This window comes from Molothrus ater, chromosome 6, assembly GCF_012460135.2.
Source record: "Molothrus ater isolate BHLD 08-10-18 breed brown headed cowbird chromosome 6, BPBGC_Mater_1.1, whole genome shotgun sequence".
In the NCBI taxonomy this organism is placed as follows: Eukaryota; Metazoa; Chordata; class Aves; order Passeriformes; family Icteridae; genus Molothrus; species Molothrus ater.
The window spans coordinates 57,390,782-57,411,437 of NC_050483.2; the positions used below are offsets into that span (position 1 = coordinate 57,390,782).

Consider the following 20,656-nt stretch of genomic DNA (forward strand, 5'->3'; position numbering starts at 1 on the left):
AGTTTTGCACCCTTAAGACTTGTTCCAGAGAGTGAAGGGGGCAGAGAAGAAGCTGCAGTTTGTTTTCAGACACTGCACTCCTCCTCATTCCTGCTCCTGGACTGTGTTGTCTGCGGATGGACAGACAGAGGGACAGAGCTCTCCTTTGTTTTAGTTAGTTTAGCTAGCTGAGGCAAAGAAGTTCACTTACCTGTAGGGTTTTTTTTTTCCCTTTTCTTTAGACCTGTTTAAACCTGCTCTAAACTAAACACCAAAAAAAACCACCAGCGACTCACACCTGTAGCCCACCGGGCTGGGCCTGAGCCACAGTGTTTCCAGCACGAAAAAGACTGATAAGAATCTGAGTAAGCTGAGCTGCAACCCAGAAAAGAAACTTTCTGAGTTTGTCATCTCTTTTAGAGCAACAAAAAATTTTATTCTTTAATAAACAAGTTTTTTTTCCCACTTTTCTCAAAAAAAAAAAATTCTTCTAGACCAGTTAAGGAAAGAAACCAATTAAATCTACTTTCCTGTGAAAAATGCCAATCACTTGTTTTTAAAATTTTAAAAGTTTAATAGTAATAAAATGGTTATAAAAATAGCAATACAATTAGATTAATAATAATTTGGACAATTTGAATTAGGACAATATGAGACAATAGAGACAAAGGGTTACAGATGTTCTGGGTACCTTTTTCTGGGCAGCACGAGCCCGAAAAAGGACCCACTGTTAACAGAGGATTAACCCTTAAAAACAACAGCCTGTTGCATATTCATACACCTCATACATGATGCTTAAATTCCATTCAAACACAGGATTCTGTCTGGTCATCTCAACTTCTTCCTCTGAATCCTAACAGCGCCTTTGAGGTGGGAAGAAGTTCGTTTCTCCTGATAATGGAGCAATAAATTCTTTTTCTCTGAAAGATTCAGGTGTCCTGTGGCTGCCATCTCGCTGTGAGTCCTTTCTTTAAAAAAAAGTGTCCTACATAGCATAGTTTCTATTTTAACATTTTTTTATAACCTAAAGCTATATTTAACACAGTACTTAAGAGAATTAATACAGCATTACTTTCTAACACAACACATCTAATATTCATTTTAATTTTGCGAAAAGCCAATCATAAAATACATGCATTTTCACATTTCCTAAAAAAAAACCCCTTTAAAAAGTTCTCTCCAAAATTTACCCTAAACCAAAACAAATACGCCTGGGACTGGGCGGGGGGTTACAGGGGCTGGAGGTGACTGCAGCTGGACTGGAAGCCCTCGGAGAGCTCCAGAGAGAAAAGGAATCGCCGGTGTCTCGCAGGCACAGCCAGGAGGAAAACGGGAAACTGGTTTTTATTCTCGGAGCAGCGTTCGGTCTCTGCACACCGAAGCCAAGCCCTGGATGCTATCCCGCTGCCCGGGACGTGCGGTGGGCAGCGGGGAAAGGTCGGGCAGCCCTGGGGGCACGGCCAGGAGGGGAAACAAAGCGGTTCCGCTCCCAGAGCCCGGCCTTGACCCCCGGCGGCACGCTCGGCCTGTGCCCCACGGAGCCCGCGCTTATCGCCGCAGCCTTGGCGGCCGCGGGGCCCGGCGGGGAGCGACGGGGAAGGGAGGGACGGGGCTGGAAGGGAAGGGAGGGAGGGAGGCGGGGAGGAGGGGAGGAGGCCGGCGCTGGCTGCGGGCAGCGGGGCGGCTCCCGATAAAGGGGCGCCGTGAGGGTGGGCCGCGGTGCGCTGGCCATGGCGTGGGGCTGCGCGCTGTGCCTGGCGCTGGCCGGAGGGGCCCTCCTGGCGCTGCTGGTGCAGCTGCTGCGATGGCTGAGGGCCGACGGGGACCTCACGCTGCTCTGGGCCGAGAGGTGGGGGAAGAAGCCAGGTAATGTCACCCGCTCGGAAAGGGGGTGGCGGGGAGCACAGCGGTGCTGGTGGCATCGGCTGTCCCGTGGGGTTGTCCATAAATATACTCCGAAAGTGTAATTTTCCTGGATAAAGTGAGGCAGAGTAGGCATTCTCTAAGGTAGAAATCCGTTTTAATTTAGGTAGAATGTACATCTTTAAGTTAAGTATGCAGCTTGCTGTGTAGTCTGACTGCAAAAAGGCTGAGCTCAGAGAAGCTGCTTCAGTGAAAGACAGAGATAAGGAAGGGAGAGATAGAGACAGAAACTGCCGTGAGAGCAGGTCAACCTGACCTAAGAATTCTTTCTGAAAGAAAGAAAAAACTACTGACAAACGTCACGCAAAATTCGTATGTATGAGCCTGTTGTGAAATTGTATGCATATGTATTTGAGAAGAAGATAAAATAAAGGACCCGATGTTCCCAGAAGTACACATGTCATTTTAAAGAAACGATTCCCACATGCGTCCAGTGCGGTAATAAACATACCAGCTTCACAAAAGTTGTAGAGTTTTGTTTATCTCTGAAAGATAAAGGTGCGTGGTGCCCCTCGTGCTGGCCAAGCGGCTCCCAAAAAGTCACTTCGGGAGCTCCGTGGGTCGAGGGCTGGTTCCTTTGGGCCAGAACTGTTTGTTTTGCAGTTTCTGGGCAGGTTCCCAGTCCTGGCAGGGCCCCACGGGGCAGCTGAGCACAGGGACAGTGTGGGAGGAAGGCTGGGGAAGGGATGGGGTGCCTGGCCCCTGTGGCCGGGATGAGTGGCTTTGGAGCCTATTTAGCTGCTGCTCCAGCCTGTTCTGCGATCTTCAAGCTGATATTGCTTTCCCAGGGCTGTGGGCAGTGAAGTAAGCATGAATATGGTTAATGCTGGGGCTGACAGGGTTTCCTGTTCTGTGGATTGTGCTCTGAACGGCTCCAGGGAGCAGCCCCGGCACGGGATGCTGATGGGGACTGTCCCTGCATCTCTGAAAGGTGCTGCCATGCTCACCTGGGGGACAAAAGTTCAGTGAAACATTGTCAGACAGGCACTTTCAGTTCTTGCTCCCGTTGAGCTTTCTATTCTGACTGCGAGTCTCCCTATTTCTGGACCTAGAAACCTAAACAAAACCTAGAAATCACAGGTTTTGTTTGCTTCTAGCTCTTGGTCAGAAAAGGCACAAATTTGTGAATATCCCCCCTTGGTTTAGCCTGCTGGGGTGATCTGTGCCTGCTGTGGGCTGCTGGCTGTGGGTGCTTTAGGTGGAGACTGGGGACAGAAGGTGGGATGAGAGGCACTTATAAGATATCCCATGTGGGAACTGAAACTGAATATCCCATGTGGGAACTGAAATGGGTTGTAGGGTTGAGATAGGGAGAAGGGACTGCATGGAATGAAGGTGGACCAGGAGTGGTGGAGTGAAGGTTTGAGCTTGGGACCATGGTTCCTTAGGGGATGGTGCTGCAGGTGAAGTTTGGTGTGAGGAACAGCTGGAGAGAAGAGTAGAACAAACTTGAGGCATCCTTGTCTCCTGCTCTCAGTAGAAGTTTCCTGCAAGTGTGCATCCTTTTCTGTTCTCCATTAGATGGACTAGCACAAGTAATAAAGCTCTAAGAAATACTGCATTTAAATCAGTGTGAACAATCTCTCAGCTGCTTAGGTACTCAACCCAAACTCTTTATCAACTCCATCAGAACATTCCCTTGCTGTAACAAAACTGCAAAAAACCTTAGTGTATGGACTTCATAAAGAGCATGGAAAGAATCAGGGCAGAGAAGTAAGATAAATCTTGACTTCTTGACTAATACAAGCAGAATTGAGGTTTTGTCCTGAAGGATCTATGTGCAATATGCATCAAGATCTAGGAGCTCTCTTGGGCAGACAAAGTGTTATTTGAATGTAGCCTTCAGAATTACTGAAGGCCTGGAAACCCTTTAAGTAGTCTAAAAATTCACATGCAAAGACCAGTGTAGTGTAATTTTATGGTGGGGTTGTTTTAACATGTAATATAAAAAAATCAGGCAAAAATTCGTCAACATAAGAGGTCAGCTGTGTTTTGGCCACCTCCCCTTTCCCCCCAGCCTCTGTGCTTGTTATTAAGTAAAATATTTAACTGAAATGGTACCATTTAACAAACCAGGCAGGAAAACAGAAGAGACAAACATAGAAAAGTTGTTTCATCAAATAACTTCTCCCTTTTCCTTCTCCCCATATTGTGCATGTAGTGTAGGATGCCTAGGTAAATAATGTGTGGATCCCTTAATTTTTAATTAAAGGTGTTGTTAGAGCTATCACTCTTGCAGTCACTATTTTGTGTTATCACTTCTACAACATTATTATGGGTGTTGAAGTTCTTGGAGATGAATGTATTTAGCAGAAAGTGGACTGATCTCCTGTGTTTCTTGTGCTATAAATTATAATTACAAAGAAAGGCCTTAATATAGGTAAGACTTGTTCCAATCCAGTGATCCAATTTTATAGGGAAATTTGACTTTTGGATTTATTCATTGGCAGGTGCTGGATTGCTTCCCATCCTCTGAATACGTGTGTGATCAGGACAGAAGGATTTTTGGGTGCTGGATGCCTTTCCTTCTGTGTTGTGTTTTTCTGAGTGCACAGAAGTCACCCTAAACCCTGTGCTTTTCACAGGCAGCTTAATATTATCAAGCTAAGGGTGAACCTTCCATGAACATGAACCTTCCATGTCTGAAAGCCCTGCTCTTAAATTTAGGAATAATGCTATGATCCTTTAGGGCTCTGGGGTAGATGTTCTGTTTTAAACTTCTCCACTTCTAATAATTTTCCTGAAAGTAATGACCTGGCAACCTTGTGCTATAAGAGCTATGAAATGTTGGGAAAAACTCTAAGCAGAACTACAACCCAACTTTTTGGGTTACTTGCAGTGCTAGTCAGTTCAGGCTCTCATTTGTTATGCTTGTAGCACAGTAGTTAATGGTTAGTAATGGCATAACCTACTTTTATTTTTTAATTTGGCATGGTTAATTTTTAAACTTAGTTCCAGCAACAACAGGACATTTATTCTGGAGCAAAGTTGATGGTTTGGTACTGGTTCTGCACCACCAGCATTTGAGATTTCCCATTGTGTTAACTCTCAGCAGCTCAGTGCTCGGTAAAGATCAGCTCTGGGGAATTGGTGGGAAAACTCTCCTTATCTCAGTTAATTATTCTGTTCACAGAACAAGATCCTGAATAACTGCTGAGAAGCTGCCCAAGACAGGTTGGGAACAGGGAAACTAAGTGGTAGGAGGAGGAAGCCCATTTGTTTTCAGTAGCAAGAGGAATGAGTGTGGTAAGCAGGGCTGAAATTACATTCATGTGTTGTTTTGAAATGACATTCATGTGTTTTGTTTGTGTAGTGTTTGTCTGCCTGGGTTTTCAGGAAAAAAATGTTGTAGGAGAGGCAAACTCCCGAGTTTATTGTGTTTAATTCAATAAATTTGGAATATGTTGGAATAAAACTGTAGGGAAAGGGTGTGGATAACCTTTACAGACTACAGCCATTTGTTCTAATGATGAACACAGTGGATATTTCTGCAACTTCAACAGAATCTCTTTCCACATCCCTAGTTCATAACCTTAGAATACATCTCTCCCTTGGGAAGTGACTCCTGCTGCTGTTGTTAGTGTTTTTAGAAACAAGAAACTCCAAACAACCCCAAGCCACAAAAGCCTGGGTTTAGGAGGGATTTTTTTGGCTGAAATGCAGTCAGCTTAAGAGAAGACAAATAATACTTACTGCCAGCCCCACAAAGTCAAGCTGAGCTCTGACAGCCAGTTTTGAGTGCTCACTGCTTTTGTCTGAAGGGTTTTGGTGCTGGTCTCTTTGTGGGATTTGTGTCATTAGGACTCCAAAAGTAGAAATTTGAAACACAGTGTGGTGTAGAGAGAACCAGGAACTGATGACTGGAGAGAGCAGGAACTAGAAGCAGTGTCAGCCACAGTGAAAAAGAGTATTTTTTTCTAAATTAAATTAGTGCTTAAATTTCAGTGAGCTGAAAAATGCTACTCTGAGCCTTTTCAGAATGGAACTGGCTTTAAGTCTCAGGAACTGCATTTGGCTCTGATATTTAAATTATGCCTTGAAATCTTTCTTGGTTGGCTAGATGTTGGAATGCACAAACTTGAGAAACAGAGGGAAGAGCTCCTGTCAGCAGTGCTCTGAGTGAGTCAGATTTTCCCCAAGACTGATATTCACTGTGGCTGATCTTGAGGAACACAGACACGTGTCAGGCAATGATTCCTTCTGGAAAGCGCTCTGACACTTGTGATCTTTCATCCCTTAATCATGTTCTGGAATTAACTGAGTGATTTTTCAGCCATCTGTGGTATTGGATGATTTTGGATGTAGGTCTGGAGGGCAAAGGCTTTTCCCAGTGCCCAGGTGTACCATGGAGTGGGGATGGTTGTAGACAAGTGGGAACAGGCATTATCAGCAGAGCTGTGAACAGAGCAAGATGCTCTTAATTTTACTGCAGGTTAAAAAAGCGTGTCAGGGCAGGAGCTGGGGAATCCAGGTGTGAATTTACACCTTGGGAACTCTGTGTACTGTGCCCTGGCCAGTGCAGGAGCTAACCTGCAGCAGATCCTAAACAAAGAGGATGGAAACCCATTTTTTGTGATTAGCTGTCTTTCTGTTCAGAGAATTTTACTCAGTCAGCAATTACCCTGGAACATTTTTTGGGATGAAACATTATTTGGAAAGAATTGCTTAGGCTTTTGTTTGTATTTGCAGTACAGTAACTGTTTCCTGTCAATTCCAAGAATTTTCTTTCCCCTTTTTCTCTGAAACGGTTTTTGATGAGGTTAGTGGAATTTTTATGTGTGGATGGCCTGCAGAAATGCAATCAGATTCCTTCCCTCAGGTAAATAACTCGTGTTTATTCAGATCAGCCTTGGAACAAAGTTCAAATGGCAACAGAACAACTATGAACAATTTCACAACTGCATGTGACTAAAACATAAAGAAGTCAGCATTCTGTAATACCCCCCAAAATGAGCATATTTCTTAAAAACAGCACCAGATTCCACCCCTGCAGTGAGTTAGATGCTTATCCTAGCATTGGCAATGTGTGAACTGCTGTCTTGGTTCTTTTGCTAGAACATGAACTGCGTGGCAAGGTTGTCTGGGTGACGGGAGCCTCGAGTGGCATCGGAGAAGAGCTGTCTTACCAGCTGGCAAAGCTGGGAGCCTTGCTTGCCATCTCTGCCAGGAGGGAGGATGAGCTGCAGAGAGTGAAAAAGAAATGCCTTCGTAAGTACAACTTGGCACTCCATGCCAGCAGTTCCACCCTGGCTGGGCTGGAATTGCCACAGGAACACTAACCCACATATCACCAGAATAAATTTAGTGAGGAAATTCAACTTTGTACAGAGCTGGTATCTTCTTTTTGGAGAGTGAGAAGCCTTTGTATAGACATGCATTTCAACTTCCTACATAAGGCACTGCTACCTAAAAATCTCATTATCAGTTGCAAGTGCTCTTGTAAGGTATTAAATTAAGAAATGGAATAAAGACTGTGGGGAATGGAGGAAACAATCCCAGGGGTACCATCCTGTAAAGAACCAAACCACCTAGCTGCTTGCTGCTAAGAAATATTCTTTCTTCAGGTTTGTGCATGTTACAGGCAGAGAGAAAACTGACTTTGCTCTTTGGAAAAGACTAATAAAAATGTTCAGAAAAAGTTGTTCTAAGAATGTGGAAGAAGGAGGATCTCCTGTAATCAAGAAGAAAAATAGTGGAGCAAAATTTTTAACTATTCCAGTTATCTTCCAGTTAGTTTTCATACGCCTGATGACTCAATGATCTGGCTTCATTCCTCCTGTTTCTCTTTTTCCCTCCTGTTTTCTGGCTTGGCAGCAAGAGGAATAGGCAGTTAATTCACACTGATAGATAGAGGGTTTGAACATGATTAACATTATGCATTTTTTCAGACTATTTATCCTCTATAGCTCAGGATGTAGTATTTTATGTGGAATGTGTTATCACACCAAGAGTTCAGTCTTAGCAATGTTGACAGAATGTCCACAGTCTACTTGGAATGTGTGCTAGAGAATAATCAGATGTTTTTCTTGGATTAGCACCTAGACATGTCTAGAAAGCTGAAAGTTGCAGCAGCCTACTCAGAAAAGCTTTCAAGGAACTTTCAAAAATGCACAACTCCTTTTATCCTGGTTTTATTTTCTGAGGGCTCCAAAAAGCAGTCACCTGAAGAGTCTGATCTTTAAAAAGAGGCAGGGGACATGTGATGACAGTGTGGTGAAGTGGCAATTGTGACAAAATCCCAGTGCTGTGTGATGCAATGGTCAGCAGAAATCTGCAACGCCGTTTGCGTCCATGGCTGTTTGTTGTGATTGCAAAATTGATGACATGAGGCAGGCTGGCAGCAGCTGCAATCCTGGATGGGCACTTTCAGGAAATACCTGTGGGATGTGCTAAGGAATATTCAGAAATACTATTTCAAGTCATGTGGGCTAAGAGCATTGATTTATCTGAGATGATTTCTGTTGCCCTGATTTTTTTAAGTTTTTCTAAGCCTTCTGATGTTTACATTCTTGTAACAAACTTTCTCACACACTTTCTGTAAATAACTTATTGTTTTGCATTCTTTTATGGAGGAGGAGAAATTTGATGGACTGTTGGTTTGTCCAGTGTCATTGGAGAGGTGGCACTGTCACCCTCCAATCCACTGTCACTTTTGGAAAACTATAAATGTTGGAGTCAGAAATTAAAAGTGCTCTTTACCTTGGGAGAGCTGTGTGTGCATCGTGTTATTTCGTGTCCTATAGTGAAAGATTTCTGCCTCTGCCAACTTCCACTGGCCCTGTGAATGCCTGATCTGTGCCACACATATCCTTGGAAGTCTTATTTAGCCCTGTGCTTTGCAAGTGTTTGCTCATGAACTTTGCTTTAACTGGAGGTCTGATTAGTAGGAATATTGGAAACTCTTCAGTGACACAGGAACATAACCAGGGCAGGAAGTGACAGGACAAGGGGGAATGGCTTTAAACTGACAGAAACCAGGTTTGGATTAGATATTTGGAAGAAATTCTTTCTTTTGAGGCTGGTGAGGCCCTGGGACAGGTTACCCAAAGTGGCTGTGCCATCCCTGGCAGCATCCAAGGCCAGGATGGATGATTCTTTGAGCAACCTAGCCTAGTGGAAGGTGTCCCCCTCCATGGCAGGGGTTTAGAATGAGGTCACATTTAAGGTCCCTTCCAACCTAAACTATTCTGTGATAGTTCCTGTTTTCTACAGCCAGCTTCTATGTCCTGTCATAGGTGTGAAAATCTGCATTTTAATTAATGGAGCTTAATGAGGTTTGTCAAACTATTCTTTGAACTTGTTAAGGTGCCTCTGCATGGCAGTCCAGCCCTGCAGCAGGACTGCTCCTCTGAACTTGATGTTAAATCAAAATTTTATGAAAATCTGTAGTTTTTTTTCCCATCATCTGGGTCATTAGCAAAGATATTCCAACATATTGATCATGGAGGGATGCCACAGCTGATCACAAAAAGCAATTGAGTTGGTCAGGCAGTATATGGCCATGCTAAATCCACGGTGGGTTTTCCCACACACCTTCTTGTCCTCCGCTTCCTTGGAAATTGCTTTCAGGAGGAATTGCCATGTCATTTTCCCAAGGACTGAGGTTAGGCTTTGTGGCATTTGTTTTCTTGCTGTCCCTGGGGTGCTACTCCACTTAGAAAATTCCAAAAAGGAGGGACATTGGTCAGCTCTTGTAAATCACAGATGCAGATTTTGCCCTCCTTGTAGGTGCATTTTGTCCCTAATTTGTCTGACTCTGGTAGTGTTTCTTTCCCCAGAGTGTAGCCTCAGGAGTGTGGGAGACCTGAAAGGAGATCTTGCCAGAGAAGACTGGGGCAAAGAAGGCATTGAGTACCTCAGGTTTTTCTGTGCATTTCATTTCTTCCTCACCATCCCTGTCCAGCTGTGAGCTCACCCTGTCTTTGGCCTCCCTTTTGTTGCTGTTGCACCTGAGAAGCCTTTGCTGCCTTTCACGTTCCTCAACTCCAGTGGAAATTTCAGTTTCAGCTCCGCCTGGGTGTTGCTCTCCCTGATTCCATCTCTGCATGCTTGTCCATGTGCTTCCTGGGTGGCCTGTGTCTGCTTCCACCTGCATGTTTTCTCTTGGCAGCTGAGTTCAGGACTGTCCTGTAAGGTTTGAGTGGGGTGGGTGAAGCCTGAGCAGCAATGTGCAACATCAGTGTGAATTTGGCTGATTTATGGGGCATAACTGGAGCTCATGTGCTGCAACACGCCCGCTGAAGAGGTTGGACACTGCAGCAACTGAGCTGTGTCAGAAACAAGCACATATATCTTGTTCAAAGTTTAGTGACACCACCCTGTGGTACAGGTTTGTGCATTCTACACTGCTTAAAAGCTGAGGGGGAGAAAGAGAGAGTGAGGGAGAGGTAATCCCTGTTGAGTCATGCATATGCCAATTCAACACTTCACTGCACTTGGACATGAGGGAGAGAAAACAACTTGTATAACTCACTCAGCTCCTGCAAGAGGCTTCTCTATTTCCCCCAACCACTCTTTCTTTTCTCAGAAATGTTGTAGGCTGTTCTCTCTCAAAAACCCTAAAAAGAAAAAAAAAGTAGGAGGAGATGTTTCTCTGTTTGGCAAAGGTCAAATATGATTTAATTATGGATAGGCCAAATGAGTGACAGGCAACCTATAAGTTCAAGAATTATACAGTAATTGAGGTTGAAATGGACCCCAAGAGGTCATGTTGATTAGCCCCTGCTGAAAGCTCAGCCTCTGTTGAAGGGCATTTATACAAGGGAGAAAGAAAAGAAAGAAGAGGAAATGCAGAAGAGCTGGAAAATACTACACTGAGCTATGGTGTTTATCATGTTATGAGAAACTGCTGCCTGGGATTAACATGTATTGAAAAGAGTTGCTGATCTGAAATCCAAGCAATGAACTTTAAATTAAGGTCTCCCACTGGGGACCAAGTGTTTTTTCTGTATTTCATAATTGTTCCCTTAAAAACCTCACTTTGGCAGCAGGCAAGAGGAGCAGTGGAATATTAGGGTTTGTAGGTAAAAGCAACGAGGAGCACCATTCTGGCAGTGCAGAAATTGGGACCTTCTGCACCAGGCACAGTGCTGGTCATCAGCCAGAAAAACAATGGCACAGTGAATGGGAGAAGGGGTTCAGAAAAGGGTAACAGGAATGGTTTTTGTAAAAGCTGTCTGAGGAGTGCCTGAATTAAGGACCCCTCCCCCTAGAAAGAACTAAGGAAGCTGCTGGAGATGCACAGTTTGAATGTGGAAATCCTGTTCAAGGTTTCTGGTTTAAAGTTTCCTGATGTCAGACGTTTCTAACATCTTATAAAAGAGCACTTCCTTCCTTACCAGCAGCCTGTGTCTCTTGCTCTGCTCTTTCCTTTCTCCCCTGTGTAGATTTTGTGGCTGGGCTGGCCCTGTGGTCTTGTTAACCCATGGCAGAAATATCCACACCCCAGCAGGTGCCAGCTGTGCCAATCTGCTTCAGGCAGCACAGGCAGAGGTGTGCCCCTGAGAGGGCAGCTTCAACTACATTTTACTGCTGTATTTCTGGAAGAAATGGAGGAGAAAATGCACATGGAGCCGTTGGAGGGAGCAATAAATGGAAACATTGCTAACATTAAGCCAGACAGTTTGGTTTATTATTTATTTATTTAACCAGTGGCTAAAATACTAATGACCTTTGAACAGAGGCAACTTGTGGGTTTAAGTAACCTCTTTATTTCTATATCACTGTTAAGACAAAGTTCAACTTGCTCTCTATTTGCAAGAAGTAGTAATTAAAAAGTCAAAGCTTGGGGCTCTGAAGAGGGAAGCTGCTTAAAGGGGAGCAGCCACACCTAGATGTGGTTAGGAATTGATTTAGGAAAAAAATTAGCCCTAACAAAGTAATAGAAATCATGTAAAAATTCTTGTTAGATGTAGTTTAAAAAAAGCTTGAAATGATGAAGATTTTGTTTTTGTGAGTCATCTGCCCCAAAACCCCAGGGTAACAAATCACTGCTCAAGAAATGCCTTCTGTGGAAAAGGTCAGTTGTTCTGAAGAGACAGTGGGGGAAAAACGTGACAAAAAGGCTGGAACTTGATGGCAGCTGACTTTTATTTCAGGGCATGGATATGTTAAAAGCTGTCAGTTAAACAAAAGCCATTTACCTCCTCCCAAAAAATCCCCAAAATTCAGCTTCTATAGGCTTTACCTCATAGCTGCTCAGGTTTGTATGCTGTGTTTTGGGTGTGAATTGTACAAGTCCTGTTGTCAGGAATAAACATGCTTGACCTGTTGACATCCCTGTCAGGGCCCCCAATATGCTTCTGAATCCCCCAGTGAAAAGTTTCAGCTGGATTTTACTCCTAACTATTGCAATTTATTTGGAGAAGTGAAACTTCTGTATTGTGCTACAAAGCCTGTTTATAAAGTCAGGCTTTTCAAATACAAAAACATAGTGGAAAAAAACATTTGGCAGGAACAGATTAAAAATAGATTCTGTGTGGGGGTCAAAATGAAAACAAAGCAAGCATTTTATTTCCAGCTTGATGTTATGGTTTCTTGGTGTCTTCTTTGTGAAAATGTGGTGTTGAAAAGCATATTATGTTTCCCACAGTTCTGACTTTGGGAATCTTATCAGCTCCCATTCCCTTATGGTTGTTTTTTAGAGATTAGCAGCCTGAGTGAAAATGATATCCTAGTTCTGCGTCTCGACCTGACTGACAGATCCTCTCATGAAGCTGCCACCAACAGTGTGCTCAAGCACTTTGGCAAGGTAAGATGTGCTTCTGGGGTTAAACTTTTATTTCTTTGTCTCCTGCACCTGCATTTATGCTCATATGTCACTGTATGATAAATTCAGAAGTGTCTACACCTTTCTTCAGCATTAAACTTGCCCAAAAAGTACCTGCATTTTTATCCCTTCTCTTGCTTGCTTCTGGTTTTCAGCAACAAACAAATAATCACTGGTCCTTCCCAAGGACTAAACTGAACTGAATTGCCTGAGGAAGCACAAATATTAAAGGGAATTGTGTTTATATTAATTTATCCTCTCATCTCTCTGGAGATTGATGTTCTGGTCAACAATGGTGGGCGCTCACAGCGCTCCTTGTTCGTGGACACCAACCTGGATGTCTACAATGCCATCATTGAGCTCAACTACCTGGGCACCATCTCCCTGACGAAGTATGTCCTGAACCACATGATCCAGAGGAAGAAAGGGAAGATTGTCACTGTCAGCAGTGTGATGGGCATCATGGGAGCTCCTCTTGCCACCGGCTACTGTGCCAGCAAGCACGCGCTGCAGGTGAGTTACAGGCTGGAAGTTAATTAAGTTAATTAAGAGGACCAGTGCCAGTGCTGCCGCAGAGGGGTTTGTTCTGTGCAGAAAACACAAGTCTCACCTGAAATTTCACACAGCATAGAGCAACATGCTCAGGTACTGGAAGTTCCTTTAGAATTAATTTGCTCTGAAATGTGAAATAGCTGCCACTGTAGATTTTTTTCCCCTGACTGGAATGGAAGTGCCAGCTTAGTTGGTTCTAACCATTACATGGTGAAATATCAGTGTGAAATTCCACAAAACCTCAGCCTCTGGCCTCAGGTGAGGGAATACCTCTATGAGAGCATTATTCTGTTGTATATAGAGCCCTAAAGTTCTCAATTATTTTAGGGAGAGTCACTGGTGAGAGTTTTACAACTTGAGGAGATTTTTAGGACAGTGAAATGAGAGCAGTGAGTGGTAAGGCAGACTGCTCAGAGAAATGAGAGCTCCTGATCCATCTGGGAGCAGCTGAAAGACTCTTCCCAAGAGTTGTGTCTTTCTGTGGTGTGAAGAGATGGCAGCTCCCAGTGCCATAGGAAGTTACCTTCTGCCTGACACTTAGCACTCAACATTGCCTGGAAAAAGTTTTTGAAAGCAGTGTCACTGGAGTAGAAAAACATAAAAGAGGAGTTCAGAAAACTTTCTGCCTGTATCATTGAGGAATCTCTTGTTTAACTTGTAAATTTGTTTGGGCATATTTGTCTTTCACCACTGTTTGGCCTCCTGCTAATGTACATCTTGATGTCAGTAAAACAAACTTCAGCTGTGCTCAGTGGTGGTTTAAAAACTGGCAGCTTCTTACTCCCTGCTGCATTTCAGCACGTGAACAGAACAAACAACTGCTTAAGCCAAGGGATCAATATCTTTTTGACAATTTGACCAGCAACAACAAAAATGTAACAAGTGGCTGACACTGCAAAGCCTCTTGAAAATATAAGATGTAGAATATGGTGACAGATCTCTGCTAAAAAACATTTTCAGTTAGTGATGGGGAGAGATCTGCTGCTTTTCCCTGGGGTGGCAATGCTGGAATTGCCCATTACAGGCCAGCTTTTGGGTTAAGCCTGGTAGATTAAAATTAGAAGAATGCAATGAGCAGAAGCCTGACTTCCCTTCATGCTCTTTTATTTATTAAATGTTCTTTCAGTTGAATTATCTTTGGGTGTGGTGCAGCTGGGCTAAGCATGGCTAATTAATTGCAGAGCACGAGGAATTCATGTGTTGCTTTAAAAATACTCAGAATTCTCAATCTCATGTTAAGATTGAGAGCACAGATAAAGCTTTAAAGAGATAGTTTACTAAAATTAATTAAAATAAGCTGACTGAACTGCTTCTATCTTTATTAGCTTCTATCTCTACTCAATAACTAGGCCAGACTCCAACCTCCTTCCTTATTTCTTTCCCAGTAAGTCTAGAAAGACTAATTGCAGGTGTTGAAACAGGACTTGCAATATTGGCTTTGGAAATACTCTGCCTGAGAGTGTTTGATCAGTCTGGAGTTACAGCTAGATGAGGGCATGAAGCTCCCAAAAACAAGAAAAAACTTTTTTGAAAGAACAAACTTCACCAGGGCAGTTCAGATAAAGGAATTCTGTAGGAATGGCAGAATTCCTTAGCCCTGTAGCCCATTTCTGATGGTGACCAAAAAGAGAGACTGGAAGAAGGGAGGGGAAAAATAAGCCAAAGCAAAAAGTGGTGCTTTTCCTGTTCAGGTTTCCTAGCATGTATCCACCTGTCCTGTATTATAAGATCTTCTTGAGGGTTGTGTTTTGGCCACCAGTTATTAAATATGTGAGCCCATCTGACATGGATTTGTCTGTTGTGTTTTTTGGCTTGTTTTGGTATTTTTTTTTTAATTCATGCCTTGAAGTCTATCACAACTGACACACGTAATGCTGCAAAGTTAATTACACCTGTTTTTGAAAAAATCCTTCCTTTTACTTGGTTTTGTTTGGTTTTGGTTTTTTTGGTTTTTTTTCTTGTTGTTGTTTTTTTTTTTCTTGTGGTTTTTTTTTCCCTTGGTTTTTTTCCTTGCTTTTTTTTCTTGTTGGTTTTTTTTCTTGTGGTTTTTTTTTCTTGTTGTGTTTCTTTTTCTTTTTCTTTTTTTTTTTCTTGTTGGTTTTTTGGTTTGGGTTTATTTTTGGGGTTTAAAAAAATTCCTTTAAATGGCAGTTGTAGGAGGAAGGAAGGAATTCTGCCTGGAATTAGAATCTGTCCTTGAAACAATCATGCTTTGATTCCTGCCAACTGGAATTCTTCATAACAATGTTCTACTGATGAAATTACCCTTTATTCCAGTGCTGGGAGTGCTGTAAGAGCATGAGTCAAGCCCACAGGAGTCTGCATCTGCCTGGTGCAGTTTTCCTCCTGGAGGGATGATGCTCATGGAGCTCCTGTGCCATTCACCCAGCTGTAATTCATCTGCCTGGTGCCATGGATCAGGAATGGTGGCCTTCAAAATGTTCCTTCATCAGGAACTTGTCTCAGCACATGGACTGGGCAGCAGCAGCTCCTCTCTCTGTTCACTGTCTGGTTTTTAGTGGAATTTCTTCAGTCTGGGCTTGGTGGAAACACTCAGGTTCTTCCTCTTGCACTGGAGTTCCTCTACTGCTCCCAAACCTGGATCTGGCCCTGCCTGAATTTCAATAAGAGGAAGCCCTTATTTTTCTTGCTGAGGAATTTAAAGCTTCTCTTCTGGGAGGAAGCAGAGGAATTTCATACCAGCTATCTTTGAATATCAGGGATAAGTGCTGGAATTAAAAAACATGTCCCCAGAGGGGACTGAGTCTGTGTGAGATTCTGGTTTTCAGGAGGCCTTTGGCAGTGTGCCTCAGCCAGGATTTAGGGTGGGTGAGTGTCCTGGCCCTCCTGTGTTGCTGGTGAGCCTGTGCCACTTGTCTGGTGGAGCTGCAGCACGAGGGAAGGATGAGGGACAGCAGAATGGCTGCAGAGCAGGACCAGGAGCTTGCTGGCACCTCTGGCTACTTGCATTTCATGTTTACAGGCTGTGCAGCCTTTAATGGAATCACCCTGGCGCCCTGGCAGTGCCCTGGAGCTGCCTGCTGCTGCTCTGTGCCTCTGTGTGGCTGCTCAAGTGCCCAGTTTTAGGTACAGCTTGGATCCCAGGAGCCTCCCAGCATCTGAGCAGGTGGAGGAGCTTTGTCAAAAGTGACTGAGCCATGCTCTGGCTTCCCTTCCATCCCAGCATTCCCAGACAAATGCTCTTCCACCTTCCTGACTCCTGGAAGTGCATCTTGAGTGTGTTCCCTTCAGGCAAAATGGGAGCCAGTTCTGTTCCTCACCTCCAGTGGGCAGGGAGTGGTGGGCAAGTGGGGGTTTGTGTGCCTTTTTAGGTGTGATTTAGTGTGCCTTTTTAGGTGTGATTTAGTGTGCCTTTTTAGGTGTGATTTAATGTGCCTTTTTAGGTGTGATTTTGTCCTCAGCTGGACTGAGTCCCCACCTTTGTGACAGCACTGCACAACCTGGGGGTTTGGGGATTTTCTGGAACAAGTGGGCTCAGGGTCCCTCAGGGAAGGAAGGGGATAGGGAAAGTGCAGGTTGGGATGTAGGATTAGCCTGGACTGCTGGATAAAACTGCCCTGCTTGTGCACACGAGGGTGGGGGAACCAGGGGAGGGCCTGGATTTTTAAACCAAAACTGTTGGGTGTCCAGGAGCATATTCCCATCTGTCCAGCAGCACATCAGTTTCCAGTATTAGGATTTAATCCTCTCCAGGCTTTGCTGACATGCTGTGAAGATCCAGCCCCAGATCTGGGGCCTGTGGGTACTCACAATTTTAAATTCTTGCTCAGTGTTTTTAGGAACTGAACTGCAAAGCCTGTATGGAATCCATCAATTGGAATTAGCCAGCAGCCACTGGGAAACTGGAGCCCCTGCTGTTGGTCAGAGTGTGCTGCTCCTTGCTGAGCTTTGGTGGCTTGTCCCAGCTGCTGGTTCTGTGTCACCACAGGCCCAAATCTGACTGGTTTTAGTCTCTGTTGCTGCTCAGGGAAGAGCTCTGGGGCAGCCAGCCCTCCTCCCAAGCTGGATGGGAGTAAAGTGATAAAATTTTACCACAGTGGGAGAAGTTTATCAGCCTGTGCTCACTCTGTGTCTCTGCTGTGACACAGAATTATGTGTTGCAATAGATACAGGGGGCTGCTGGTAGCCAGGCCAAAGATAAGACATGATGGTGTGGTGGCTAAATCATCCTCCAGAGTGCTTGACCACAGCTTTGGTGCAATGCACCCTTCTGAACTGGCCATGTTTCCCATAATAGTTGCTGTCTAAATATGCATTGCTACAGAGATTCAGAAAACCTTGTATTCTCTTAGCTTACAGAAAAGAAGTACTTGCAATTTTTGTAATTTTAGTTTAACTTGGATCCACTGGTAGCATATTCCTGAGCTGAAATAAGATTTGTATCTATGTGACTGACAATTTCAAACTCTGTAGCAAATTCAGTGCTGCAAATTAACCCCCTGAAGCATCAGGGTGCATTTTTGACTTTGCTATGTGAAAATTTTCATCCTTTTCTTACATAAACCAGTGTCACTTACTTCATAGAAACTATATAAATTCTTTACTGTGACCCCAAACAGCAATTGACCTGCAAAAGGTAATTTCCATGATATTGCAATACTTAGGATTGGTGGCATTTGCACTGCCAAACAGTAGGGCTTGTCCTCAGTACAGGGACAGCAGAATTTGGCTGTAGTTTAGAGAAATTACTGGGTATTTGGTCAGATGAGGATGGATTCCTCACTGGTTTATAGATCAATGTCTGTAACTGCTGATAAAATCCTAAATTAGTCATTGAGTGTGAAAAGTCAAAGAAAATAGAAGGAATTGCTTGTAGTGGAATCTTGTTATCTTTACAGTATAAATTTGTATGATAAGATGTCATCAGCTAAACCTTGCAGAAGACATGGGAAAGGAATATTTAACTCTATTTTTGTCTTCTAGGGGTTCTTTAATTCTCTGAGGACTGAGCTGACTGACTACCCTGAGATAAGCATAATCCAAATCTGCCCAGGGCCTGTGCAGTCCCAGATCATCCAAAATGTCTTTACTGAGAATCTTGCAAAGGTAAGGACTCAGTTCTGCTGTGACAAACCCAACTTCTGCTGTGGGGCCAGTGATCCTTTTGTGGGGTATTTTGTCTGGTTTTGTCCTCCCTGCAAACACTAACCTCGTCTTCTTACCAAGAAATGCTCTGAGTGGTGCAGAACTGTGTATATCTTGTAATTCTTGGTGGTATCAAGTTTGATAATTGCTATTCCTTCTCTCTTCCAACACAAACAACCCAAGTAAAGTAAAATGTGCTGTACAGCCCCTGTGCTGCAGTTCTGGGGGGGAAAGCCAGGATTTTCTGGAGACAGTTCTGCTGGGGAGTGCTGTCCTTGCTGCACAGGTAGGGTTTTGTTTGCCCTGGTCACGCTGTGCCCTGCTGGGTGACGCTGCTGGCACAGCCCTGGCTCAGCTGACACGAGCTGTGCATTCCTTTCCTGTTAGGGATTGTTCCAGGAGGAAAAGCAAAACCTTCCAACTGCACAATGGCTTTTAGTAAAGGCTGTCTGACAAAGCAGCTGGCAAAAATTGCTACTGTGATACATCAAACTGTAATCTGCCCTAAATTCAATCGATTTCAAGCTCAGGATGACCCACCAGTGAGGGGGAGGGGATCTCCCATTGTTGAATCGAGTTCTGGAACGATTTTTGTGTTGCAAAACTTCTGACTTGCGTGAAAGAAAAAATGTACTTTTTGAACAATGGTGAAAGTTGCAAAACACATTCCTCAGATTTCAGTGTGGCAGAAGACCAGGGAGGAGGAGCAAATCTAGATCAGGACTGCTTCTGCCCTGTGAAAAGGAAGGACAGATTGCTAGAGTAGCCTGTTATTGCTGAGTGAAATGTGCACAAGTTCACAGGGCTGTGGTTTGTGTTCACTACATAATGCAGTGACAAGACAGGCTGATGTCCCTGCTCCAAAACAGCTGGCTGCTTCTCTCTTGGTTGAGATGGAGAGAACTGGCAGGAATATTTAAGTTTATGGGGAATGTGACCTCACCTACTCACTTGGGTACTTGAGTAACTTGTAGTGTAAAATGGGGCAGGCACAGCTGGGAACTGGGGAGTTCCCATTCCTCGGAGCTGCAGATGGGGGAATTTGTTCAACAATCCCCATCAAGTGGAAGCCCTGCTGAAGCAGAATAGAGCTTGGAGATGCATTTTTGTTAACCTTTGACCCATCAGTAGAGGTATTAATTAAAAGGGTTAAAATTTGAGCAAAAGGAAGGTGGAAAGTGTTCCCACACTGAAAACCAGAGGATAGTGAGGGATGTGTTCCCCTCCCCAGTCTCTGGGCGGGTTCTTGTGGGGAAGCAAGGAGGAATGTATCTGTGGCATGGAGCGTGTCCCTTTTCCTCCCTCCGTCAGTGCCAGGGCTGCAGTTCTAACCCCTCCCTGCTCTGTGCCCCCCTCAGTCCATCGAGAACAGCGGGGACCAGTCCCACAAGATGCCCACGGATCGCTGTGCCCGCCTCACCCTGGTGAGCGTGGCCAACGACGTGAAGGAGGCCTGGATCAGCGACCACCCCTACCTGGCCGTGTGCTACCTGTGGCAGTACGCGCCCACCTGGGCCTGGTGGCTCATGAACAGGATGGGCAAGAGGAGGATTCAGAACTTCAAGAGTGGAATTGTGAGTGTGCAGAGTGCCCCTCTCCCCCCCTGCTTGCTTGTTGCACTCTGCTGTGGGAATGTTTGTTGGGATTGCGTTGCTCCTCAGTCACACTTAGAGCCCTGATGCGCGGGGCAGGATCATTGCTTAAGACTTTTGGGATGGAAAGTGTTGCAGTTATCCATAGTGTGTACATTTATTGACCCCAAATGACAGAAATTAAATGCATATATGACAGTAAGAATAGGCTGTAGACCCATTGGAGGAGCTCTTCTGAGAGCAGGGAAAGGGTGACTGAGCCTGTGTCTCACCCAAGGAGCCTGGGGACACGTGGAGAGCTGAAGTACAGCTCCACAAAAGCACCTCAAGTAAATAATCAAGTACAGGAAACAGAAAAGTAAGGGTGGCACATGCAGCTTAAAACTTTGTGTTTTCACAGTCTAACTGCCCATGGACACAAGCTGTTTCAAAGGAAGTCTTTCACTCACAGTGTTGTTTTTAACACAGGGTGGGGAAATACTGATTTGATCTCCTCTCTCCCCAGGATGCTGATGCCTCCTATTCAAGGAAGAGGAAGTAAGGACGAGTGTGTAAGAAATCCTGCTGTACTTGGGCTAAGGCTGAGAAACTTTTCATATTGCATGACTGCAAACAACAGCTTTTTTTTTGGTTTTGTTATGTCTCTGTCATCCTGTAACTTGACAGATCTACCAAGCTGATGACATACTTGACTAAATAAAAATCTCTTTCTAAACACACCTGTTTCATGTCAAAT

At 44.2% G+C, this 20,656-nt stretch overlaps 1 protein-coding gene across 1 annotated transcript; it reads left to right on the forward strand.

The window, feature by feature from the left end:
• The first annotated feature begins 1,680 nt into the window (after positions 1-1,680).
• On the forward strand, positions 1,681-20,637 carry DHRS7 (dehydrogenase/reductase 7). Its single transcript, XM_036384957.1, has 7 exons — positions 1,681-1,845; positions 6,958-7,110; positions 12,546-12,652; positions 12,944-13,183; positions 18,167-18,289; positions 19,687-19,902; positions 20,426-20,637. The coding sequence occupies exons 1-7, from the start codon at positions 1,710-1,712 to the stop codon at positions 20,459-20,461; spliced, it is 1,011 nt and encodes a 336-aa protein (XP_036240850.1). The 5' UTR covers positions 1,681-1,709; the 3' UTR covers positions 20,462-20,637.
• The last annotated feature ends 19 nt before the right edge of the window (positions 20,638-20,656 follow it).